Source organism: Drosophila takahashii, chromosome 4 (assembly GCF_030179915.1).
Source record: "Drosophila takahashii strain IR98-3 E-12201 chromosome 4, DtakHiC1v2, whole genome shotgun sequence".
Taxonomy (NCBI): Eukaryota; Metazoa; Arthropoda; class Insecta; order Diptera; family Drosophilidae; genus Drosophila; species Drosophila takahashii.
In genome coordinates, this window is record NC_091682.1 from 1,545,975 (window position 1) to 1,573,301 (window position 27,327).

At 34.6% G+C, this 27,327-nt stretch overlaps 1 protein-coding gene and 1 long non-coding RNA gene across 7 annotated transcripts; one reads left to right on the forward strand and one right to left on the reverse strand.

Annotated features, from left to right (window-relative positions):
- Positions 1 to 315: 315 nt before the first annotated feature.
- LOC108054260 (uncharacterized) lies at positions 316 to 26,706 on the forward strand. Of its 6 annotated transcripts, none has more exons than XM_070218091.1 (5): positions 617 to 634; positions 25,534 to 25,578; positions 25,640 to 26,391; positions 26,443 to 26,523; positions 26,586 to 26,706. In XM_070218091.1, the coding sequence occupies exons 2-3, from the start codon at positions 25,563 to 25,565 to the stop codon at positions 25,939 to 25,941; spliced, it is 318 nt and encodes a 105-aa protein (XP_070074192.1). In that variant the 5' UTR covers positions 617 to 634; positions 25,534 to 25,562; the 3' UTR covers positions 25,942 to 26,391; positions 26,443 to 26,523; positions 26,586 to 26,706. The 6 variants fall into 6 exon arrangements, 5 of the variants coding, with proteins under 5 accessions (XP_070074192.1, XP_070074188.1, XP_070074190.1 ...); XM_070218087.1 differs by lacking the exon at positions 617 to 634 and adding an exon at positions 18,507 to 18,613 and having other exon boundaries at positions 25,127 to 25,578; XM_070218089.1 differs by lacking the exon at positions 617 to 634 and adding an exon at positions 18,507 to 18,613 and having other exon boundaries at positions 25,127 to 25,578; positions 26,567 to 26,699.
- On the reverse strand, positions 5,014 to 5,569 carry LOC138913745 (uncharacterized). The gene is made up of 2 exons (XR_011419569.1): positions 5,326 to 5,569; positions 5,014 to 5,272 (listed from the first exon to the last, which is right to left on the reverse strand). It is a non-coding gene; the product is annotated as an uncharacterized lncRNA (long non-coding RNA).
- Positions 26,707 to 27,327: the final 621 nt, after the last annotated feature.

The window sequence follows — 27,327 nt, forward strand, 5'->3', positions numbered from 1 at the left end:
TTCAGCTTAAACATGTAAGAATTGTACTCATTGGAAATATAAATAGGGTTTTTCTAAATTCGCATAAAAAATTATATACCTTGGAAATGATGAAAAGGAACAAAAATGTTTCTTCGGGTTAATTAAGTTGGTTATGAAATGGAGTTTGAAGAAAATCTAAAATTTCATATGCGCAGTTGAGAAATTCTTACCCTAAACGAAATAAAAATCAAAAAACTCAAAATAAAACTAAATTGGCGTTTCAATACATTTCTGAAATTGAAATTGAAATTTAGAAATTGATTTAAGGTGGGAAATAGGGCTTCTTGTACAAAAATGTTCATGGATATTATAACTTGACGGCAAAATTTCACCATTCGGCCTAAAGAATTCGTGGATTCTCTTGACCTGAAGACCTAGTCGCGGATTATTCAAATTAAACAATATCAGATTCATGTGAAGAATTCGTGAATCATTTGACCTGAAGAATTCGTGGAATCTCCTGAACTGAAGAATTCGGGGATTATTCGAATTAAGCAATATCAGAATCATTTGGCGTGACGTTTTGGGACAAAATTCGAATCGCGAAATCTTCATGTAAAAAGAGTTCAAACATCCGTGAATTCTTCAGTCAAATGATTGGCGAGTTTTTCAGGTAAGTAAAGTAAGGGATTTAAAAAAATCTTAAAATGAAAAAATATCACTATGGACGGCAGTCCATGTAGTGACGAAGGGCACCAGGAGAGTGTGCGAAGGCGACTACTATAATGATGTGGGGTGGGGATAAATGCCCCCTCGCAATGTTTTAGTTGTATTCCTTTTGAAAATACCCGTCGAATGAGATGTCATTTGTCAAAATCCGACGCTCCGTTCAAAAGTTATAACCAAAATAAGATTTTCTTCGTCTTCCCAAAATGAAAATTTAATTCTGTTTGTCAGTTTGTCCAAAACATGTTTTTTAAGTTTTGAAAATCTGATATGACGTTCATCACATCGATATAAAAAACTTTTGTTCTACCACTTTTGGAAAAACTCGCTAGTTTAGCGGGAAAACAACTATAAATAGCTAAAATTCGGAAAGCCGTAACTTCTATACTACTAAAGCTACAGACTTGTGCTGCATCTCGTTTGAAAGGTATTTTTAAATGCTATTTTACATTACTGTAAAAAGTCACGTTTAAAAGTTATTTTTATACGAAAATAGCCACTGTTGCCAGCTCGAACAATTAACGCTCCCTGAGTATTGAATTTTGTGGGAGGGTATCCGAACTGTAATTTAGGGTCATGGAATCAGTAAATTTGCACTTAAGAGTTCCATATTGGAATCTTTTGTTCTACGACTTTTGGAAAAAGCCGCTACTTTAGCGGAAAAAGCTAAAAATAGCTAAATTTCGTTAGTTTGTAAGTTCTACACTACTAAAGGTACAGACATGTGCCATACCTCGTTTAAAAGGTATTTTGAAATACTTAAACGCCTTTTTAACTTAATTTGTTTAAATACAATGGCTTACAAATTATGATTGACCAATTTAAATTTAAATGTATATATTAGCTCCTATGAGAGAAAATGTAAACAAACAAAAACGTCTGATATCAAATTAAAACACCTCTTAACGAGGTAAAAAACTAGTGACGATCGCACCTTCAACATACAAAAGTTCTGATATCAACATTTGTGACGAAAAATTATTACACTCGTCATTAAATAGACTTTCTAATATTTTCTCATTCGGCCCGCCCTACTATTATTTGATTAATTTTACTTTAAATTTTAATTACATTTTTATACCCGTTACTCGTATAGTATTCGTGCAAAAGTAACATGTATAAGGAGTCTTTTCCTACCCTATAAAGCATGCACAAGTTTAGCACACCATGCTCGCCCCATTTTATTGCCTCTATATCTTCCTTACCGTTGAGTTTTCGGCTTCCTGTTTCACCCACCTTCGTGTTATAAATAGAACAACTTCCACTATAAATAACGTTGCGTTCGCATTTCTATGGCAATCATTTAAGTGAATCAACCTGCACTCAGAAAAAAAATCGCACTGATTTTTAGAAATTCGCCATACTTTGAAAATCGCTTTGAAATTCAGAAAAAGTTTTTATTTTTCAGAAATGTTTTGTTATCTACTTTAAGAAAAACTTTCTGTTTTTCAGAACTTTTTCTTTGAAACTAAGAAAAAATCGCTATACATTTTAGGAAATCAGCCCAATCGGTAGCCAAGGGGTCTAAAGCTAGCGGATTGTTTGTTTTGTACGCTTATATTAGTCCCACGTTGAGGCCAAACTTTTTGCGTCTTTTTTTTTAAATGTATTAATATGTTTACTTTAATACAAACAAGAAAGGAAGCTAGCTTCGGCCAGCCGAAGCTTAAATACCCTCGCAGATCATTCCTATTAATTAACAAATCGCAAAAATGTTCAATTAATTTCATTAATCTCATTAATTTTCCGATCGTTCCTATGGCAGCTATATGATATAGTCGTCCGATTTTGATCAAATTAAAATTGAAATTCGGAAATATTTAAAAAGAGTCATATCCTAGAGTAGAAGATAATACAATAAAAACCAAGGAAGCTAGAATTTATTTCCTATTACTTTTCCATTAATTTTCCGATCGTTCCTTAGCAGCTATATGACATATTAGTCAGATTTTTTAAATATTTAATTCGAAATTCAGAAATATTTAAAAAATAACATCCCCAAAAGTAGAAGGTAATATTTCAAAAAACACCGAAGCTAGAATTTTTTTAACGTTTTCTTTTCCGATCCTTCCTATGGGAGCTATAAGATATAGTTGTCCGATCCGGTCGGTTCCGACATATATACTACCTGCAATAGAAAGAAGACTTTTGGGAAAGTTTCATCCCGATAGCTCAAAAACTGAGAGACTAGTTTGCGTAGAAACAGACAGACGGACAGACGGTCAGACGGACAGACGGACATGGCTAGATCGACTCGTCTAGTGATGCTGATCAAGAATATATATACTTTATGGGGTCAGAAACGTCTCCTTCACTGCGTTGCAAACTTCTGACTGAAATCATAATACCCTCTGCAAGGGTATAAAAATTTCAAACTAAAAGTGTATTTATGTACAAACATCGATGGTGACGTCATCCAAGTACTTAATAAAGAAGAGAAAAATAAGATGAGAAAAGGGGGGGTAACCAGCAACAACACCGGCATAATTTTCAATTCCCCAATTTTAATTTTCTTCGTCTTATTCACTTTGGAAATGCTTTGCCTGAATTTAAGAAATTGTTTTCAGTTTTTTAGAACATTTTTTTCCTAAAATGCAAGGCTAGCTGCCTTTGGCTTAAAAAGTAGGGCAATTTTCTAAAATTCAGGTCGATTTTTTTTCTAAGTGTGGAAAATAAGCTGGAAACGAGTTTAGCACGTTTTAGGAAATTGATATGCTTTTTACACTTCTGATTATTTTCCTTGACTTTTTACTTCGCATTCTGGTTAGTGAACCTAAATAAGGTAAGAAATTTAAGAAAAAAGGACCCTGAAACATATAAAACCAAAAATTGTCAAAATGGATCCCCATATATTTATTTACTCGTTATCCTTAAAATTAAACAATTAAAAGATAATGCAGTCGAAAACATAGAGCTGGGACTTAATAAATGGTTATAAATAGACATTACATAAATAAAATGATTTTATTTTTGGCTGATTTTTGTTAACGTCCTCTCTTTGTTGATGCTGTCGGCGCTAGTAAAGACCAACCAGTTCGTCGAAAAATATAAATATTTGGAATAGGAAACGAATCTATCCCAAGCATAGGGTGGCAATTTCCATTCATATTGTCGCTTAGAACTTTTGCACACCTTCAAAGTTGAAAAAAAAAATTGGAAAAAAATATATTCCAATTTTAATAATGGTCCGCTTCACACTTCCCAATCTCTATTTTGTGTAAAAATCTTGATTTTTTAACACTTTCAGTTTTTAAAATATCGTTAAAAAACTGCCGGGACAAAATTAGAAGTGAATTTTGGGGCAGTTAATTCAACACCAGAACTTAGCGAATCCTGATGGAATATTTGAATGCGATTTATTTTAGAATGTTGTTCAAGCATGTCGCTGTGAAACAGTTTTGGTTTCACTCAAAAATTGTTTGCCATTCTTTTAATGCAGTTTCAAACACATTCGCTCGGGACATTTTTTCTTACCGTTTTGTAAAGTGGATTTCTTTACCTCTATCCCTTAATTGCTGGCTGTTTTGCTTTTAATTTAATAGTTTAACATGTAAATTAAGCATTCAGTACAGAAAATTCTTACATTAATATGTATATATATATATATATTCCTATAGGATAAACAGAAACAACAGAAGGCAGGTACAAAAACTAACAAAAATAGCAATACTTCAAATTTTTAGTTTAGCTCAGGATCAAACTAATTAAAAACTAATGTGTCGGCAAAATCATATATTAATTTATTTTATTCAAGTTTAAAGGTTTTTGGCTTGGTGGACTTTTTGGTGGAAGTGCCCATATCCTATTTTTGAAATAATTAGTTTCTGTCCGAAATTACGCGCGAAGTTAAAAATCACTAACGCACAATATAGCACAGTGTATTATATAAAATAACCTGTTTTTTCCCCTTTGCAATTGTGGTACATGGAATAAATTTAAATTGCAAAAATGTTGCCACTAGCAAAACACATTTAATTTTATAGCTTAGTTATTATGGCCTTCTCTGTTATAAAAATTCATTGGTGGTGTCATGCCGTCTTGAAGGACTAAAAAGAATATATATTTTTACGACTTTTGGATTCTTAGATCATGCAGGTGGTGGAAAATTTGCTTCACTTCCCCTTCTTATGAAACATTTCAAAAAAATTTGAAAACCCCTTAATTTTACCACATATGCAAGTACAGTAGAGTTGCAAAGCTAACAACAGTTTTTCCTCTTTCGCTTCTTTACTTAATTTCTCGCGTCTTAGAAATATTGACAAACATTCTTGACTTACCCTTAGAAGCACATATATAAATGTATGTATATAACCACAAGTCGCGAGATTTTCCTAATTATTGTACCCTAGTACATATTTAATTGGGCACATACATACACGTATGTATGTTGTTTCACCCCTATGTATACAGACTCGCAGAAGCGGAACAACACCTAACTAAAAGGAAAATCATTAGACTTGCTCAGCGACGTAGGCGGCAGCGCTATTTGATTGGTCGGCAGAGTTCGCGTTGCCTCCATACTTGCTCAGACTTTCAGAGGCGTTAGACGCGAGACGCAAAAGAAATTTATGACCGTCGACCGCATCTGGGAAGAAACGGTGGATCAACTCAAGGCATTTCACTGGGCTCTGCACATACTTGTGTACATACACATAGGTACATGCCTGTGTTCTATTGCTTAAGTTATCCAAAACTCTGATCCTGGGATAAAATTATTTTTTTGGTCCAGGAGCTGATGTAAAAAACAAGTTAATCACTATTGACCGAAGAAACCAATTTTTGGGGCTGCTTTAAAAATCATAGCTACTCAGAATTCAAATTGTACAAAATATTTTTTTTGTTATCACAAAGTTTTGAATTTTTTTGTCCCGGCCTTCTTTTACGCTTGGAGTGAAATGGTATATTGTATTGTAATATTGTCACAGGGAGAAGGAAGCGTTTTCGACCCTATAAAGTATACATATATATTTTTGATTAGGATCACTAGCCATGTCAATCTAGCCATGACCGTACGTTCGTCCGTCTTTCCGGTTCTCCGCAAACTAGTCTCTCAGTTTTAAAGTTATCGGGATAAAACTTCTGTTGTGTATTATTTGTTTTGCGATAGTATACAAGTCGGAACCAGCCGGATCGGGCAACTATTTTCTATATACACTCCGGTTAAAAATAAAAGACATTTTGGTATTCAAAAAGTTTGCAACATAAAATTGATATCACCAAAAATAACAAAATCCTAGGTCCGCCACTGAGTCATGGTAATATCAATATACCCGTTACTCGTAGAGTATACTCCAAATAAAACAAGAGAGAACGCTATAGTCGGGTTGGTGACCCGACTATCTAATACCCGTCACTCAGCTAAAGGGAGTGCGAAGGAGATAGATATATAAATTTTGATTGCGTATAACTTTTTAATGAATGGTCCGATTTGAAAAATCTTCTACGCTTCGATAGGTATAAATATACACAACATAATTGCATTTATACTTCTCGGAAATCTTTAAAGATGTGGGCGCAGGACCCATTTTAAAATCGTTAGTGGGCGATTGTGGGCGTTAGAGGGGGCGTGGCGCTAGGCTAAAATAAACTTGCGCTGCGTAGGAAGCCAAAGAATATGTTACTCTACGAGTAACGGGTATAATTAACCCTAAAATCAAGGAAATCGCACTATTTATACCCGTTACTCGTAGAGTAAAAGGGTATATTGTATTCGTGCAAAAGTATGTAACACCTAGAAGGAAGCGTTTCCGACCCCATAAAATATATATATTCTTGATCAGGATCACTAGCCGAGTCGATCTAGCCATGTCCGTCTGTCTGTATGTCTGCCTGTCCGTATGAACGCTGAGATCTCGGAAACTATAAAAGCTAGAAGATTGGCATTTTGCATGCAGATTCTAGGAGCTCCTACGCAGCGCAAGTTTGTTTCAAAAAGGTGCCACGCCCAATCTTACACCCACAGTTTTGAAACTTTTATGAAAATAGTAACTGATATGTATTCGCTTCGTCAATACCTATCGATTGGCCAAGTAAAAAATTGCCACGCCCACTCTAACGCCCACAAACCCAATAAACGCTTAAACCTGGCCAGCGCATACACACAAAAAAATTTGCTTGGTAAAATTGACCAACAAAGATAGTTACGTAACTATTAAAATAGTTACGTGTATTTTGTTTTTGCTTTGGGTTTGTGTCTTTGCTAATTGTGTGTATTTTGTTTTTTTGAAATGACTATTTACTTAGTAGAATGGACAATTTTGCTGGTTGGGGCCTGTTTGACAATTATTACACTTGATTTTACCAAGTTTTTTTTTGTGTGTACATCTAGGAAATGGCATTGGAAAAAATCTTCCTTTTTTTCTGTGGTTACTCTAATTCACATTATGTTGATGCAAATTTTTAATTATTTGGAAAGGGGCGCGCATTTTGTCTCTTTTTGCTCGTATACGTTTTTCACAAGTGCATTCACCTGCGCTAGAGAGAGACGGAAGATGTGCTATGCAGAATTGAAAGTTCTAGAAAACCTCTTCTAGAAAGAGATCCCTGGGTAAAAATCGAGCGGCGAAAAACATATAAGAAGGCATATTTCTATTAAGTTGTTTAGCTGAGTAACGGGTATCTAATAGTCGAGGCACTCGACTATAGCGTTCTCTCTTGTTTTGTCTTAAAGACAAGCTCACCGTAAATTCTAGGGTAAAATTTTTCTACATTTTTGAGGAATATTTTCTAAATTTTGAGTAATTTTACTAAATTTAAGGGAAACAATTTCTTAAAAGTAGGAAAGTTTTCTAAAAAACACAAATTAAAAAACAAAACATAACAAAAGAGAACGCTATAGTCGGGTTGGTTTCCCGACTATCTAATACGACTATCTAATAATCGTAACTCATCTAAAGGGAGTGCGAGGGAGATAGATATATAAACAATTTTGAATGCGTATAACTTTTTAATTAATGGTCCGATTTGAAAAATGTCTTCTACATTTCGATAGGTATAAATATACACAACAAAATTGCATTTATAAGTCTCGGAAATCTTTAAAGATGTGGGCGAAGGACACATTTTAAAATCGTTAGTGGGCGACTGTGGGCGTTTGTTAGACACAAATTTTTTAAATAACAAAAAAAATTACTCAAATCCAGAAAATACAAGAATCTATTTTCGGGCTTCGGAATTATGCTTGTTTGTTGTTTCTGTGACGCCACGGCCCTTGTGTTACTGTTTTTTCCTTCTTGTGTGTCATCTTATTTGAATTTCCTTTAATTGTGAACTTGGGTGGGTGATGTATATATTTATGTACATGCGCTTGTAGTTTCAAATTGGAACTGTAATAATAACTGAAATTAATATACAAATTACAAATTATAAATATAAAAACCCGCGGGGGAATCGAACCGCTCGCCTCACAGTTTGCAGTCAAGCACTCTACTAGTTGCGCCACAAAAGCATCACGTGAGGCGCTGTACAAAGTCTATTCACATTTTTATACCCTTGCAGAGGGTATTATGATTTCAGTCAGAAGTTTGCAACGCAGTGGCTAACTGGAAAATTTTCGGAACGGCAACGGATGGTAGATGGTGGATGGAGCTCTGTGGGAAGACCCTATAAGAAGGGAATTTGATCAAATAAAGTTACATTTTTATTTTTTTACTTTCTGAATGTTAGAACAATTTTCAAACATTTTTTCTGTTTTTTAGAAAACCCATATTTCTATTATGTAGAAATATTTATAATGACGATTTTTTTTTATTTTTAGTGTATATATTCTTAATCAGGATCGAGACATTCCACATTTCTTATGTTAGGTACCGATCTCAAGCTTAGGCCTGGTTTCTCGAGTCCCTATCAAAGTCTCTGATAGACATCTGTCCGAAAAACTTAAAGACCAGATAAACTGTTCGTAAAGCCAAATCGGCTTTCTCGACTTCTTTAATTTATCTAACCGAGAAACAATTACAGAGTGCTGTTAGCTCAAAGAATGAGCCGTAAAGCGCAAAAAATGGCGTGCTTTGATTATTCTATCAGCTGTTTGGGTGTAAGTCAGGGCAAAGACAGCTGTGATTTCGTTTCTTCGTCTAAGTTGGAGGGAGGGAGGGCTGGGAGTCAGAACCTATTAATTGTTATTGTTATTTGGTCTATTTTTTTTAAAAAATGAACTGCAAGCAATCTACAACTAACTTAAATTAATGAAATTGTTAAAAATAAATAACTTTAAAAAAGTGTTTTTCTCTTCTTCAAAACGAATTTTTCTTTTCCTAGCTCTTTTATAAAAAATATTTATGTTGGTTTATTTTGAAGCTAACAGCTAGAAGGAAGTATTTCCGACCCTATAAAGTATATATATTCTTAATCAGGGTCACTAGCCGAGTCGAAATAGCCATGTCCGTCTGTATGAACGCTGAGATCTTGGAAACTACAAAAGTTAGAAAGTTGGGATAGCCCACTCATATTCTTGGGCTTTCTACGCAGCGCAAGTTTGTTTCAGCCGAGCCCACCGACGATTTTAAAATGTGTCTGGCGCCCACACCTTTAAAGATTTTGAAAAATATAAATGCAGTTTTATTGTGTTGATCAATACCTATCGAAATTAAGAAGATTTTTGATTTTTTTCAAATCGGACCATTTGTTAAAAAGTTATGCCCGTTCAAAGTTTTATATCTCCATCTACCTCGCACTCCCTTTAGCTGAGTAACGGGTATCTGATAGTCGGGGCATCCGACTATGACGTTCTCTCTTGTTATACCCTTGCAGAGGGTATTATAATTTTGGTCAGAAGCTTGTAACGCAGTGAAGGAGACGTTTCCGACCCCATAAAGTATATATATTCTTGATCAGTATCAATAGGGGAGTCGATATAGCCATGTCCGTCTGTATGTCTGTTTCAATACCGTTTGCGAGCTCAGTTTAAAAGCTAGCGACTTAAGGGGTTATATACCTTTTTTGAGCGAAAAAATTAAGGGAACTTTGGATTTTTTTTTTGGTGTGTAGCAATTATTTTATGACAGTGAAGTTATTATTTATTGATAGTACTATTTTTACTACTACTACTACTATTTTTATACTATTTACTATTAGTTTTTATCGAAACAACAAGCCTTTGTTCTTGAAAAAATATGAATAATTTACGAAGTTATGGCAATTCTTTCGGAACCCTTTTTTTTTATAGTGGCTTGCGGTGACCACGATGGAAGTCCAGCAGGTCAACTGATATCAAAAAACTAAAAATTTTTAGTTAGTATAGTGTTATATCCAGTTCGTGAACGATTACTTTTAAGAATATTTCCTTTTTTCTGCATACAGTAACAATTTTTCCAAAAAGTTGATTTTTCAAGTTCTAAAAATTTTATTAAAAAATTCTGATCTGCGAAATTAAAATTGGCGCATAAAAACTGAATCGTTCACGAACTCGGCACAATCATTACGAATAATTTAAAAAAAAATTGAAGAAGATCGATCAAATAGTTCTTGCGCAATCGTGGTCACGGCGAAGGCACTTTTGGAAAAACACGACTTTGAGATAATCGCATTCAAAGTTTTACGTTGACGTTGCAACTATTGAAGTCGAGCGCGTCAAAACGCTGTTTTCCTATCGAACTATTATTCGGATCTGTATGAAAATTTGGGAAGATGTTCTCTAGGGAATATACTTTAAGATTAAACAAAAAAAAAAATTTCATTTTTTTGAAAAAAAAAAGGTATATAACCCCTTAAAACTTGCACAGTCATCATAAAAAATATGTAGGCAGATCAAGTTTGAAAGCGACCCGATCGGACGTCTATATACTATAGCTCCCATAGAAACAATAAAGTGAAAACTGTATTTTAATTCCTGTTGCTATTTTAGTCAAATCATTATTCGTGAAATCTGCAAGGGTATTAAAACTTCGGCTTGCCGAGCTATTTATCATAACTTATCATAACTTTTTTCCCGTCCATTTTTAATTAACTTAGACCAAATAGCAATTAAAACCAAAAGGCTCTTTGACGATCACATTTCCCGAAATTTGAATGAAATTTACTAGGCAGAAAGCGACCTCTGTCGGGCTAAAGCCTTTTTGTATGCTGATCCTTTAAATTGTTAACAGTGTAATAACTGATGTGAAAAAGTTTTTAGGACCGTCCCAACTTACAGACCTCTCCCCTTCTTTATTTAAGCATAAAGAATTCTGGTTTCTTAATGAAAACTCAATAAAAGTGAGCATATTTCTGCAAAATTATAATTCAAAATTCCAACGGAGCTAAATTCTACAGCTATTTGCACTTTTAAAATTTATAGCGTAAGGTTATGAATTGATAAATAATCACCAAAACTTTATGCAGATGTGAGATTTATTTTTTTTTCTTCAAGAAAGGTTGAGAAATCACATTAAACAGTTCGATATCCAATTCACAAAAATAAAAATGGAAAAAATTATTTATTTTACGTTACTTTATTTGGATAGTTATTTTGGATACGGAAAAAAATACGCCAAAGATAAAAACACCAAGTACCAAAAACAGCTTATAAAAATCTTATTTATAAGTGCATATACCTAACTGATTTTTATAGGTTTGCTAATTTGCGCACCACCTTTTTAGAAAAAAAACATCACGAAAACTTGCTGAAAACTTTCTCAAATTAAGAATGCCGGTTTAAGAATAAAACGTTCTTTCAAAACCATTTAGGCTTGAAAATAGGCAAAAAAAATGTTTGAACTTAAAAAACATAAATAAACTCTTCCCGAGGGCGGAAAAAATATGCGAAAAGTCTGAAAACGGCAGAACCGTTTGGAAATGTTGATGCAAACGGACTTTCTCAACGATGTTTTGAAGAAAACGCAACTTGCAAATCTCATATTTTTTAAAGTTAGTTATTAGTCCGATCGATTTTAAATTTTCACAGTGCATTTTAGACACAGTACAATTTTTTTTTTTTTAGTTTTTTTTATGTGCAAGTCCTATAAATTTTTAAATTATTTGGCTTTTATAAAGAAATTTATACATTGTAATTAAATATTGGACTCAAATTTCAATTTCAACTGTTATTTTACAGAAATCTTCTCTACATTAAACAGAAGTAAAAACGCCATCACACGCCATCTGGTGGTACAACTGAATAAATACTGTGGTTCGTCTACTTGACGCTGTATGGCGCTAAATAAAGCTTCAAGTAAAGAGAGCGAAAACAAATGCTTAAAGAGAAGAGCACTTTGGTCGACCAAAAATACTCCTCAGATGTTTTTAAGCAAGAGAACCGAAGAGAAAATTTTGGCTCTTCTCCTTTAAGTTATAATGTGAAAAATAATAAGTATAAGCATCTCAAGTATTAATTTCGTATTATAATTATTAATATATTTTTCTAAATTTAAAAATATTTATTCATTTTACTTCGTGAAAAAAATTTCTCTTCTAAAATCGCTCTCTTTAAGTTTCCCCTTAATACGGGAATTTTCCCGACTCTGATTTTCCACGATTTATTTTAAGTGGAAAGTCCAAGAAGAGTTGCATTGAGTTATAAATCGTAAACTTATTTAACACATTTGTGTACATTTTTTATTAAAATCACGATTGCCAGATTTGGCTCTTTTGAGCCAAAAAATACTTATAACTTAAAAAAGACGAATTAATTTTTTTATTAATCCATTTTTTTTTGCGTTGGCTCTTTGGCCTATTTTTATTGTATTTGGCTCTTTTTGCTAATAGCGATACAAAATACTTTAAACTTGAAAAAGACGAATTAATTTTTTTTGCAATTTTAAAAGTGATTAATACGCTGGTATGGTAATTTGGTATATGATTAAAATTTGGCTCTTTTTTATTCAAATTGGCTTATTTTTTTGCTGCTGTTTTTTTTTTGTATTTAGCCAATTTGATTTGCACATATGTTTTCCTTATACCTTAAAATGTCTAATAAGAATTTGTTCTCATCTAATTGGTTTTTGGGCATTTAAGTAAACATGCAGATTTTCCATACTAAATTGAAACGGGTTGCACTTTTCATCGCTGAATTACATCCAAACGCGCATCACAAGGGCTATGTAGTATCAAATTTAAAAATAAATCGTTAGAGCCGTTTTGGAGAAAATAGCCAAAAAGTGATTTAAAAAAACAGCTTTTAGCCATAAATCTTAAACTACACACAAAAAAAAAACTTGGTAAAATCAACTGTAATAATTGTCAAACAGGCCCCAACCAGCAAAATTGTCAATTCTACTAAGTAAATCAGGGACCGAAAATAACTGTTATTGTAAATTTTTCTTACCAAAAAAATCATGCACTTAGAAGAGTCCAACAATTTTTTTAAATACACCATTATTTTTGTTAGCCATTGCAGTTTACAAATCCGTAATGATTTTTATTTATTTGATTTTTATAATAAAAGTCAAAAATAACTGTTGTTTGTTGATTTTTATGCATAACAGTTATTTCCTTGACATTTCAAAAAAAAAGAAATAATTTAAAAAAACATGCTAACTGTGTTTTATATAACTAAAAATCTTAAAAAAAACCAACCGTGCATATTTTATAACTATATTTTTTTAAAATTTGTTTCACCCACAAAATCGCCATAAATCAAGTTTGAGTTTTATTTTTGATCACGACGAATAACGGTTATTTGTCAACTTTTATTATAAAAATCAAAAAATAACAGTTATTCTTTGAGTTTTACTTTACGAATCCGAAAATAACTATTAAAATGTGATTTTTAACATAAAACTCATAACAGTAACGGTCCCTGAAGTAAATAGTCATTCCACAACAACAAAATACACACAACTAGCAAAGACACGAACCCAAAGCAAAAATAAAATACACGTTACTATTTTAATAGTTAAGTAACTATCTTTGTTGGTCAATCTTACCAAACAAATTTTTTTGTGTGTAGTGCATTTAGCCAATTTTACCGAGGACAACGCGATTAGCATGTTACCTTTACCTTTTTAAAGAGGTTATAGCACGAGTCTGTAGCGTTAGTCGTTTAGAAACTATAAACCGTCAAAATCGAGCTTTTTTTCCCGCCAAACTACTACTTCCAAAAGTTATAGAACAAACGTTTTCCATATCCTGCTGCTAAACACAGTAAAATTTAGTTCTGGATCCTAAACCACGATTTGATGCATACCCACAAACAAAGAGACAAATTATTTCATTTTGGGAAGATGAAGAGAATCTTGGTTTTGGTAAGGGAGTGTAGGGTAAGATGACAAACGATTCGTTTTTTTAATACAACTTTTCCAAAAAGCAATATTTTTTAAAAGTGTAAAAACAGAAAGTTGCTTACATCTACTGGGCATATTTCTGTAAAAGTACGATTTAAAATTCCCACAGAGCTAAGTCCTACAGCGTTTGGTGTGAACCATTCTTTTTTTGAAATTTCAAAAGATGTAGGGTAAGGTGACGAACGTTTGGTTTTTTAATGTAACTTCCCCAAAAATAAATATTTTTTAAAAGTGTAAATAACAGTTATTTGTGATTTTTATTTTAAAAAAACTACTGTGATATTTGGTTTTAAACGTCAAAAATAACGTTCTTTTTACTCTTGTCCACAAAGTATATGCATTTCAAGAAATCTGGAAAGCAAATTAACTGTTATTTGTTCATGTCTATAAAGTGCATAAAAACCAGTTAAATTGTTGATTAAAACTTGTACAAATCTCAGTAGGCCTTTTAAAATAAAAATCACAAATAACTGTTATTTACTGTCCCTGATGTAAAAGTACGATTCGAAATTCCAACGTATCAAAATCTCACAGCGTTTGGCGTCAACCATCCTTTTTACAGAAAAAACGAGGACGGAAGCTAACTTCGGCAAGCCGAAGTTTTAATACCCTTGCAGATTTTACGAATGAAAACTTGACAAGAATAGCAACATGAATTAATAAACAACAAAATATTTTATAATTGAAAAAATAAAATTTTAAAATTTTTCACCCTATTGTTCCTATGGGAGCTATAGCATATAGACGACTGATCGGCACGCGCTTTTACCCTAATGAAGGAATGCATAAAATAATAAGATTTGGAAAGTTTCATGTAAATAGCTTATATTCTGCGCGAAATATCCTGAAAAACGTTAAATTTTTACCGATTCCACCCTATTGTTCCTATGGGAGCTATAAGATATAGACGTCCGATCGGCACGCGCTTTTACCCTGATCAAGGTATGCGTAAAATAATAAGATTTAGAAAGATTCTTGTCAAAAGCTCTTACACTGAGCGAAATATCTTAATTTTGTGAAAGTTATATCCGATTGTTCCTATGGGAGCTATAGGATATAGACGTCCGATCGGGTCGGCTTTCAAACTTGATCTGCGTACACATGTTTTAGGTCGATTGTGAAAGTTTCAAGGCGCTAGCTTTTAAACTGAGCTCGCAAATGTCCGTCTGTCCGTCTGTCCGTCTGTCCGTCTGTATGTCTGTTTCAATACCGTTTGCGAGCTCAGTTTAAAAGCTAGCGCCTTGAAACTTTCACAGTCGTCCTAAAACATGTGTACGCAGATCAAGTTTGAAAGCCGACCCGATCGGACGTCTATATCCTATAGCTCCCATAGGAACAATCGGATATAGCTTTCACAAAAATGAAGATATTTCGCTCAGTGTAAGAGCTATTGGCATGAATCTTTCCAAATCGTATTTTTTTGTGCGTACCTTGATCAGGGTAAAAGCGCGTGCCGATCGGACGTCTATATCTTATAGCTCCCATAGGAACAATAGGGTGAAATCGGTCAAAATTTGACGTTTTTCAGGATATTTCGCGCAAAATATTAGCTATTCCCATGAAACTTTCCAAATCGTATTTTTTTGTGCGTACCTTCATTAGGGTAAACGCGCGTGCCGATCGGGCGTCTATATCCTATAGCTCCCATAGGAACCATAGGGTGAAAAATTTTAAAATTTTATTTTTTCAATTATAAAATATTTTGTTGTTTATTAATGCATGTTGCTAGTCTAGTCAAGTTTTAATTCGTAAAATCTGCAAGGGTATTAAAACTTCGGCTTGCCGAAGTTAGCTTCCGTCCTCGTTTCTCATTAATTTTGCGTTCGTTTCAATTGCAGCTATATGATATAGTAGTTCGATTTTGATAAAATTAAAATCGAAATTCGAAAATATTTGAAAAGAGTTATATCCTAGAGTAGAAGAGAATACAATAAAAACCAACGAAGCAATAATTTATTTCCTATTATATTCCCATTAATTTTCCGATCGTTCCTATGGCAGCTATATGATATAGTCGTCCGATTTTGAAAAAATTTTATTCGAAATTCAGAATTAGATATAAAATGGCATTTCCATAAGTAGGATGTTATAGGCTCAAAAACACCCAAGATATAATTTTTTTCCTGATTGTTCCTATGAGAGCTATATGATATAGTTGTCCGATCCGGCTCGTTCCGACTTATATACTACCTGCAATAGAAAGAAGACTTTTGGGAAAGTTTTATCCCGATAGCTTGAAAACTGAGAAACTAGTTTGCGTAGAAACGGACGGACAGACGGACAGACGGACGGACAGACGGACAGACGGACGGACAGACGGACATGGCTAGATCGACTCGTCTAGTGATGCTGATCAAGAATATATATACTTTATGGGGTCGGAAACGTCTCCTTCACTGCGTTGCAAACTTCTGACTGAAATCATAATACCCTCTGCAAGGGTATAACAACAATAAAACTGCAGCATTCAATGTTATATGGTAATATTAGAGTTTTTTACATAAAATCAACGATCACAATTCAAATTCTTGATTAAAAAAAAGTTCGTCACCATACCCTACAAAAAGTTCGTCACAATACCCTACAATGTACACTTGGAGCAAAAACGGTGTCACTCTCAAACGGGTCAACCAAAAAAATCGTCACTTTATTGTCACTTTATTTTCACTTCAACTTTTCTAGAGCCACGTAGTTTTTGATATCGATAATACTATGTTACATCAATAATGTACGTTAATAAATAAAACATTAATTTTGTAACACAGTGCAATCACAGTATTGTATCTTGAAAAATTATAAATTAGTGCATTTGGGATGACCAAAACTTTTCTTGTGTTCTATTGCATTTAAAAAATATTACAGCTCCTAGAAATAAATATATATATATCAATCATTCAAGATTGTATAGCATGGCACTGGCAGTTTCTAACATTTTCAAACAGAGCCTTTATCAGTTATCAATTGAGCGGAGGCAAACAAAATTGTAGGCTGATGGTTATTAGATCTTTTTAAAATTTTTTAAAATGCTACCTCTTTTTTTTGTAACCAAATCAGAGTGTTTAAGAAAAAGGAAGAGAAGAATTTGGTTAAATAAGACGAAAAGCAACCACCATTCAAGAGTTGCGTTGTAGAAATTTTGCGACCCCAGGACCATTATACCCCACCCCTTCGCTGCCATCTATCAGAATCCTTTGTACCCAAAACCCCCATCAGGACCAGCTCTGCCTCTGCCAAGGAAAATCGGTTTCCATCGCATTACAGCCCTACGACAGCGCTGAGCTGTGCTTCCACGCCGTCATCATCAATATTTGAATTTAAAATTTCTTATTTTGCACAACACGCGCCATATTTATTTCTTTTCTTTTGATTTTTCTCGCCTCCGCTACCGGCGCTTTTTCTGCGTCCCATTTTCTGTCGGTCCAGTAAGGCAAGCCGAGCACCAACCACCCACCACCTACCACCCACTAGCCACCACCGGGACTCATTTCGAAGGTCCATTTCCACCCCCACACCGCCTTGGCCCACAATTCGTTTTGTTTTATTACGCGAGCATTTTCTTTCATTAATAGCCGCGAGGCATTAAATTTTTAAATCATCAACTTGCGCAAGGGAAAGCGGATGGAAAGCGTGGCCAAGAAAGGAGAGGGGATTTGGGACCGGGAACCGGGAACGGAACGGTAACGGGAACGGGAATGGCAAGGGGAACGGGTATGGGAAAGAGAATGGCAATGGAATGGCGATTCGATGGTTGGAGAAAGGACCAAAGAAGTCTTCACTAATGATGTCGTGGGTACAGTCGCGCATAATTTTATACAGTGGGCCCTGACTCTGACTCTGACTCGGACTCTGAACAAGAACGGGCAAGTCGATAACAAGTAACAAGTGATTTCTGTGCCAGCCCAGCAATCACCTTGAGGTAGGCAACCCTTGCAACTGTTGTGCCCGCAGCTTCCCACTTGAAATGAAATCCCTGAAGGGTAGGGGTCTCGCATCTCGGACTTTTGTCAGTCCAACTCATCCAAGGCGCTGACAAGTTAGGAGCGGCAAGGATCGTGGACGATACAATCATATGCAAATTACCAGATCTTAAACTGGAAATCACCAACCCCCTGGGTTCCGTGTGGCAGTCCCAGTCCCTCCGAGGAACACGGGCTGCAGCTGCGCTTCTAGTCCTGTTCCTGGACGTTACGTTACCGGACACTTGATGGCCTGATGGGCTGATGGCCTGACCAAGGGGAAACTGGTTTTCTCACGCTAAGCCAAATCAATCCGGTACAGCACACAGCACGTAGGGTTGGGCAAGGCCGAGCCAGATGGCCATGCGAGTGGGGTGGGGTTGGGTCAGTTGGTTCGAATTAGCATAAACGTCCGACCTTCGGCAACTGGAATCAGGACCGCTATAAACTGGTCAGACTGGTTCTGCTTTGTCCTTTAACCAGCATATGCAACAATTCGAGCCCTCCGTTCTCCGTTCTTCATTGGCCTTTGCCCGACTTTCCGTTTCCGCAGCGCAACTCACCACACGTCCTCTCTCACATGTGAGTATGGAATGTATGAGCTCAGTGGCTTTTGGCAAGCACTTTGCCCTTGCCTTGTCTCATTCCGAGTTTGGCTTCGCAGTTGAATTTCAAGAAAGCTAGCGCACACACGTGTCCTCGTGTCCTGGAGAACTATGAAGAAATTTCGGCCGTCGATTCACACTAGCGCAAGTGCACGGCACAATAATGGTAATTGGTATTCCTGTTACTCGCAGAACATTTGTAGTTGGGACAATTGCTAGCAGAATGAGATTTGCCGCCCTCTTCAGAAAGCATTTTGTTTGTTGTCAATACACCAATCAATATAGACATGACTGAACTAATAATCTTCCGCATATTACTGATTGATTTCTGATCAATTACCTTAGAACGCAGGCGTAGGGGAAAAATAGTACAAGGGCGACAATAGTGTGTAGCCATAGCGGCCAAACGGCTCGTTTGAACCGCTTGCCGTGATTACTGAAGGTTCCTTAGAACACCAGAGCGCCATTAGTTGAAGAAATTACGAACCAATTTCCGTCAATGTCAAATTCCTGAAAATTGTTCCATTCTGCTCGGGACACTTTATTGGACATTGGTCGCTCACGAGATTTTTTGAAAAAATTATATTCTGAAGGCAAATTTCATGCCCAACGCGTTTCTCTTACTAAATATTTTGTTGGTCTTCAATCTTGGTGGTATTTAGCAAAACTTCAAACATTCCTTCTGGGGTGGAAATACTAGATGGTTCTATATGATAACACATGGTCTTTTTTATTTCTTATGACTTATGCAGGTTGGTAGAACTATTGGTCATAGTCGCAGTATTGGTTGCTCTCATGGTCGAATTTGTAGGCGAAAGTTTGATGAGCCAGATTGCAGTTAAACCGAGCAAAATGACCTAAGTAGCGGTTGAGGGTGGCAAAACAAAATATTTAACAACGCGAAATTTTTAAGGAAAAATGGGATTCTAGAAATTAAGGAAGAAAAATAATAAATTTACAAAAATAGTGACCTCTGCGTCAAAGAGCTTTAACCGCATTTTTAATAGCAAAAGAAAGGTTAGAAAATGTACTCCATTTTAGATCAAAGCATTAGTGTCCAAAGAGTCCTATAAAATTTTTCCGTTAACCAAAAGTAAGTTTCCTACTGTTATTACCCCAGTATTGGGGCTAGACCAGTTTAAAAAGTATATTGACATTTTGCAACGTTCCTCGAAGGCTTTGCAATTGACTTTAAAATGATGTAGGAAAAAGTTATAGCCAAAAGAACAGCCTTTCCGGTGATACCAGTCTCATTCCAATGGCTCCTTATTTATAGCTGCTATGTCTGACCAAACTTTTCCTCCTAATAGTGCTCTCTTCTCCCCTACAGCAGGACTAATCTCATTAATAACATATTGTTCGACACCATCTTCTACTTTTATAAACTTTGTGCCGTTTTCTCGTCCGCATGTTAAAGTTAAAGTACGCTTTAAACTAAGAATTCCCACACGTTTCCCTTCTTTATATTTAACATGCGGACGAGGAAAAGACCCTTGAAATTTTATATCAGTAAACAAATATAAAATACATTTTTTGTCTGGAAACGTTAATAATCATCGTTTGTTAACGTATAGTAGATGCTAAATAGAGTCCAGATAATTGTACAAATGTATCTAACAATGTAATGCTGGCGTGCGCGAATTACTTCCTAAAAAAAGGCTGAAAAAAGGGTTCTACTTATTATAACTATTAGTATTACTATTATAACTATAACTATTAAAAGCCTATACGTTTTTGAACCTTATAACGCGTATGTAAGACAACATCAGCTCTTTAAAAGTCGAAAAAAACTCGGCAAACTTTGAAAATGCAACATTTTTGAACCAGGTTTTACTTTTGATAAATTCATTAAAACTAAAAAAATCGTAGTTTTCTATTCATTTCCTTTTCATTTATTTGGCAGAGCGAAAGGGAGACGTTATTTATTTATATAAAGCTAACTAACCCGAACCGGAATTTTAGAGCGCTAGCAACTAAGGCTTTCGGCTCGAAGGGTGACATTATATGTGTAATTTAGAATGAATATCAACTAAATTGGTTAGGCGCAACTTAAAACATAAATAAAAACACGGACATAAAAAAAAAAAATATTTTCTTTAAGAAAAGTTTTTGATTTCTTTTTGATCTGTACCCCTTGAACTCTGCCAGGAACTGCTAGGAACTACCATTATCCTGTTTGGTGTATTTTCAAAATAAAATGTTGTAAGCTAGTAATATCATTTTTAAATTGAAAAAGTTATGTGTTAGCAACTTTGGAAACCAACTCATCAAAGCCAGAATCTTTAGAGTTTTCCAGGAGTAAATTCTTTTTGATTTTAGGAACATTTCCTTTAAAGGCTACTATTCGGTTGGTTTAGAGTCGTGTACTTGATTTTTAAACGGTTTTTGTTACACCAAGATTTGGTTTTGGGGGGAAATTTGGTTGGTTGAACAATTTAAAGAAATCCCTTATTTATTTAAGGTTTTATTGTCTATAGGTTATGCTCTTTAAATCACTTCCAGTTCGCTATCTTTTGGTTATAGGGTTGTTATTGAGAAACAAAGTCTTATTGGACATCATCTGCATAAATGTGTGTTATTGACACAAATTCGACTAACTGAATATGTTTACTTAGGAAGGTGATTTCCACCTAACGTGTACGTGTTGTTTAAACTTCTTAAAATTAATTAACTCAGTTATTAATAATTTAAACATTAGGAAAACTACATTCAGAAAAACTACATCATAATTCTGTACGCTGTGTAATCTTTACAGGTAAAGTTTCTTTGATTTGATAAATCCTTTCTGACTCTTCGTATTGAATAGCTTTTAAATATAACAAATAACAAAAGTCGTACCGATCTCATCTCATGACCCACTGTAGATGTACCTCTACTTATTTAATTCACATTTTCTAGATAGGAATTTCCAAGCCGTTCTCTTTCCAAAAATGCGTGTATTTATTTTTTTCTCTACACCATTTTGTTTAGTTCGCAGAAATAGGAGTGTCCCATTTGTCGATTTTCTCCTTTTTATTATTTTTGTTTTTGTAATTGCAAAACTCTTCCGCAAAATGAGGGTGGATTTGTATTGCGGATGGCTCGGACGAATGCTCGGCCAACCATTTTGTTTTCTTTCACTTCCAGAGTACTCACCCCCATCAGCACCAACATAATCAGATGCGGCATCTTAAAAACGCAGAAATCGTTCTTATTTTCTGTGTATAAACTTCACAATATTGATGCTCAAATAATTTGAATTAAATGATCCAGTTTGGCTAAGAGCATAAATAAAAATTAAAAAGAAAATATTTTTTTTCTGTTTTAGTTTATGACAATCCTAGATAATTTTGTTCAAATAATAAGTAGGTACGACCGTCGTCTTATTTCGAAAAAAGTAAAAAGCCTGTATGTATCTAAGTTTATCATATTAATTATTGAGTTTTATTTTCTAGAATAGCATTGCTTATCCGTGAATATTTTTGGACGCTGTTAGTACTAATAATCGCACGCGACGTTCGCAGGTGAAAAAAAACCAACTTCCAGTACTTCTTTTCTTTTGACACTAAGCTCAAATAAAAGGTCTTAATTAGCTATAAAATACGTGCCTGGCCAGGGACCGAAAATAACTCTTATTGTAACTTTTTCTTACCAAAAAAAACATGCACTTAGAAGAGTCCTAAAATTTTTTGAAATACACCATTATTTTTGTTAGCCATTGTAGTTTACAAATCCGTAATGATTTTAGTTTATTTGATTTTTATGTATAACAGTTATTCCCTTGACATTTAAAAAAAAATTAATTAAATAAAAAAAACATGCTAACCGTGTTTTATATAACTTACTAAAAATCTTTAAAAAAAAGTCAACCGTGCATATTGTAAAAATATTTTTTTTTTAAATTTGTTTAACATACAAAATCGCCATAAATCAAGTTTGAGTTTTATTTTTGATCTCGACGAATAACTGTTATTTGTCAACTTTTATTATAAAACTCAAAAAATAACAAATAATAAAGTTACGATTCCGAACATAACTGTTAAAATGTGATTTTTAACATAAAACTCTTAACAGTTACGGGTCCTGGCTAGAACTGATTTTAAACCAGTACTCGTTTTTAAAATATATAATATAATATAATATATAAACCAAAAGTTTCGAACGCAAAAGCAACATAAGTGATTTTTTGACTACCAGCTCAACTTTTGATTGTAGCGAAACGTGAAGGAAAAATATGTTGGAAAAATTATACCCGTTAGGGCTAGTACTCAACCCAACAAAAAGTCGTTCAAAACAAAAAACTTCATTTGAAAAAAACGTCACAAAATTTTTGTTTCATATGAAGTTTTTTTGGTTTTGGACGACTTTTTGTTGGGTTGAGTACTAGCCCTTACTCGTAGAGTAAAAGGGTATATTGTATTCGTGCAAAAGTATGTAACAGCTAGAAGAAAGCATTTCCGACCCTATAAAGTATATATATTCTTGATCAGGGTCACTAGCCGAGTTGTCCGTCTGTCTGTCTGAGATCTCGGAAACTATAAAAGCTAGAAGATTGACATTTTGCATGCAGATTCTAGGAGTTCCTACGCAGCGCAAGTTTGTTTCAAAAGGGTGCCACGCCCCTCTAACGCCCACAATCGCTAATATACGATTTTAAAAATTTCAATATTTCGGAAAAGTAAAAAGGCAGTTTTATTGTGTTCATTAATACCTATCGAAATGTAGAAGAAATTTTTTAAATCGGACCATTCGTTAAAAAGTTACGGCGGATCAAAGTTTTTATCTCCATCTCCTTCGCACTCCCTTTAGCTGAGTAACGGGTATCTGATCTATCTATAGCGTTCTCTCTTGTTTTTTAACCTTAAGCTTAAATTACGTTTTTGTCCATATTAACTTTTCCTAAAAAATTATCCAAGGATACTCAAATTACCTAGCTTTGTTGAGGATCCATCTAACTAGAATCAAATATCAGTGCAAAATCATATAGAAATATGTTTTTATCAAGTTTTGAACTTTTTGGCTCAGTTGACATCCTCTAAGAATTGGCCACATATATAATAATTATAATTATTATTTATATATATAAGTAACCAAACTTTGTAAATAAAAAACAACTAGTTAATAAGCTAGACCTCACTACCCAAAGATATCAAATTGAAGATTACGGAAACATGAAGAGCTAGACTGCAATAACCATACATACTGTTAGCAAGTAGTTTACAATTAGTTTTTAGTATTAAATAAAACATCCGAGAGAACCAAAAAAAACAATTAAAGTCAACGAAGATACACACAAAAAAACTATGTAAAACAAGAGAGAACGCTATAGTCGGGTTGGTGTCCCGACTATCTAATACCCGTCACTCCGCTAAAGGGAGTGCGAACGCTGTGTCGGGTTGGTGTCCTGACTAATAATCGTAACTGAGCTAAAGGGAGTGCGAGGGAGATAGATATATGTTGACAATTTATAAATCGTATAACTTTTTAATGAATGGTCCGATTTGAAAAATGTCTTCTACATTTCGATAGATATAAATATACACAACAAAATTGCATTTATACTTCTCGGAAATCTTTAAAGATGTGGGCGCAGGACCCATTTTAAAATCGTTAGTGGGCGATTGTGGGCGTTAGAGGGGGCGTGGCGCTCGGCTAAAATAAACTTGCGCTGCGTAGGAAGCCAAAGAATATGTGTGGGAAATCTCAACCTTCTAGCTTTTGTAGTTTCTGAGATCTCAGCGTTCATACAGACGGACAGACGGACAGACGGACAGACGGACAGACGGACAGACGGACAGACGGACATGGCTAGATCGACTCGGCTAGTGACCCTGATCAAGAATATATATACTTTATGGGGTCGGAAACGCTTCCTTCTAGCTGTTACATACTTTTGCACGAATCTAGTATACCCTTTTACTCTACGAGTAACGGGTATAATTAACTATTTAATAGTGAAAACTGCCCCAGGTCTCAGAGGCAAACGGATTTGGTTTGTTTTGATGTTAGTTTTTTAAAATATACACTCTTTTTCCTGTAAATCCCATACATTGAATAATTTTCGGATTTTTTTAAAGGGAGAAACCAATTTAAGAAAACATTGTCAAAAAACATAAAAAATATACAGCTGTGGTCAAAATAGTAGTAGTGTTGCCGGCTTGTGTTTATAGGAGTTTGTTGTTCTAATTTATCTTCTCCTGGTAATATTCTATTGATTATGTGCTATTAGACTAATTGAATAAGACTAATTGAATAAGACTAATTGAATTACAACAACAAAATTTTAAAAACACAGGGCGGCAACACTACTACTATTTTGACCGCAGATTTATGCTTTTAATTTTTTTGACTCTGTTTTTTAGATTTATTTCTCATTAAAAAAAAAAAGAGTATATCTTTTAAAAAACTTTAGCATCAAAACAAACCAAGAATCCGTTTGCCTCTGAGCCCTCCTGGAAAGTTGGCCACTTTCAGCATGTTTCGAACTTTGAGGTCCTTGTGCTAAGAATCCCTGCTGTTCAACTTGGGAATTCGTAACGAATTCAAAACATAAAGTATGCATCAAGTTAGCAGAACAACTTTCGAAATAGCAAATGTGCGCTATTTTCGCATTTTGCAGGATTTTTATACCCATTATTCGTAGAGTAAAAGGGTATATACTAGCAGCTTCTAATAAAACACATAGGTTGAATTTCACTAGCATTTTATTTTGCGTCCATTCACTTCAATCAAAAAGCCTACGAAATGAAAATCTACATACGAAATTTTGATCACGAAATTTTTCGCCTGTCATTTTTGTATAGAACAGGGACCGTAAATAATCATTATTTGAGATTTTTATTTTAAAAAGACAACTGTGATTTTTTGTTTTAAACGTCAAAAATAACGTTCTTTTTACTCTTGTGCACAAAGTATATGCATGTCAAAAATTCTGGAAAGCAAATTAACTGTTCCTTGTTCATGTCTATAAAGTGCAAAAAAACCAGTTAAATTGTTGACTAAAACTTGTTCAAATCTCAGTAGGCCTTTTAAAATAAAAATCTCAAATAATGATTATTTACGGTCCCTGGTATAGAATATTTCGTTTCGTTGCCTTTTTGATTATAGTGAGTACTAGGCTTAAAGGAAACCCAAATATGGAGTCGAATATTGGTAAATATAAAGTGAAGTTCACAATTTTGCTGGCAACTACATTGCTTACCCTTAATAACAGATAATGACGCCATCGATGTTGGCGTCTTGGCGCCAAACGACCAGGAAAACGAAGACGCCAATCGGATTGGGAAAATTGCAGTCGCTGTGGGCACTCCGGTGGCCAAGAAAACGAGCTGTGCGGCTCTCAAGCGAATGAATGCCACTTCGGAAAAGGATTCGCCCACACAGCCGGATCCTCCGAAGATTCCCGGAACTCCTGACAATCTTTGCCCAACCACAAACGAAACCTCGCGATGCAGTTGCAAGAAAAGTGTGCGTTCTGCGATCGACTACAATGATATTATTGTCAGAACCGCATAGATGGTTATAGCCGCAGCTCCAGCCGTTGATCCCGAGGACGAAGAAGGAGGGCAAAAATTCCCCCAAGCGCAGCCACAAGCTGGGGGAGACTCAGGATCAAAAGGAGGAATCAGGAGGAAACTACAAAGGTTCCAAAAGACACAGAAGCAGTCAAAGAAAAGGAGACAAATTCAACCAAATATGCGGTTTCCGAAGCAGATATAGATGAAATGGGCTTGTTTTTCCTGAAAATGGATATCCAGGACCAAGATGAGGAAGATATACCAGGTGAAGCATCCAGATCAACTGCTCCACAGGATTCAAGTCTTTGAGAAAAACCACAATAATAATGAGGACATTCGGCCAGCGATTGGAATAATACCATGTCGCGAACCGTAAACTTTCAAAGTCCCATTGATATTTCCACTTGAGAGGACATTGATAGGCGCTGGAAGGGACTTCAAAATAACAGTGAGTTTTTAAAAAGTTTTCCATGATCCCTTTCCTACTTTGCGTTTTCAGATCTTAATCATCGTCGTAGGCGATCAAAGTCCTTAGATGCAAACCGCTGCAAAGAGAGTCGGATTCCCAAGCCGAGTTGGCGTAAGTCTTAAATCAATCTTATAACAATTCTAATTAACAGAAGTTGATTATCTTTTTGGAAGTTATACCTCTGAACAAAACCATCACACCCAGCAAGGTGAATAAACGCACCAAGTTGTGAAAGCTGCGCAGAGTTCCACTTCTGTGGAGCAGCGTGAACGTCCAAAGGCGCTGAAGAATTTTGATACAATTTTGTGTAAAAAAAGTAAAAAGTCCATTTAATAAACAATAATTTTATAATTTGTTTATTTATTATTTTGTTGTATTATGTAATTTATAAAACATTTTTAAATATTTTTTTTTTATTTTTTTGTACAAATGTCCTAGGTGCTGATACAATTTTGTGTGCAAATGTCCTAGGTGCTGATACAATTTTGTGTGCAAATGGCCTAGGTGCTGATACAATTTTGTGTGCAAATGGCCTAGGTGCTGATACAATTTTGTGTAAAAAAAGTAAAAAGTCCATTTAATAAACAATAATTTTATAATTTGTTTATTTATTATTTTGTTGTATTATGTAATTTATTAAACATTTTTAAATATTTTTTTTTTATTTTTTTGTACAAATGTCCTAGGTGCTGATACAATTTTGTGTGCAAATGTCCTAGGTGCTGATACAATTTTGTGTGCAAATGGCCTAGGTGCTGATACAATTTTGTGTGCAAATGGCCTAGGTGCTGATACAATTTTGTGTAAAAAAAGTAAAAAGTCCATTTAATAAACAATAATTTTATAATTTGTTTATTTATTATTTTGTTGTATTATGTAATTTATTAAACATTTTTAAATATTTTTTTTTTATTT

What these genes read in the sequence shown, in the direction of transcription:
- LOC108054260 (XM_070218087.1), top strand. Translation starts at nt 25,476, where the DNA reads ATGATTATTTACGGTCCCTGGTATAGAATATTTCGTTTCGTTGCCTTT. An exon ending in AAATATGGAGTCGAATATTG is followed by an intron (nt 25,579 to 25,639) that starts GTAAATATAAAG and finishes CCTTAATAACAG; the next exon opens with ATAATGACGCCATCGATGTT.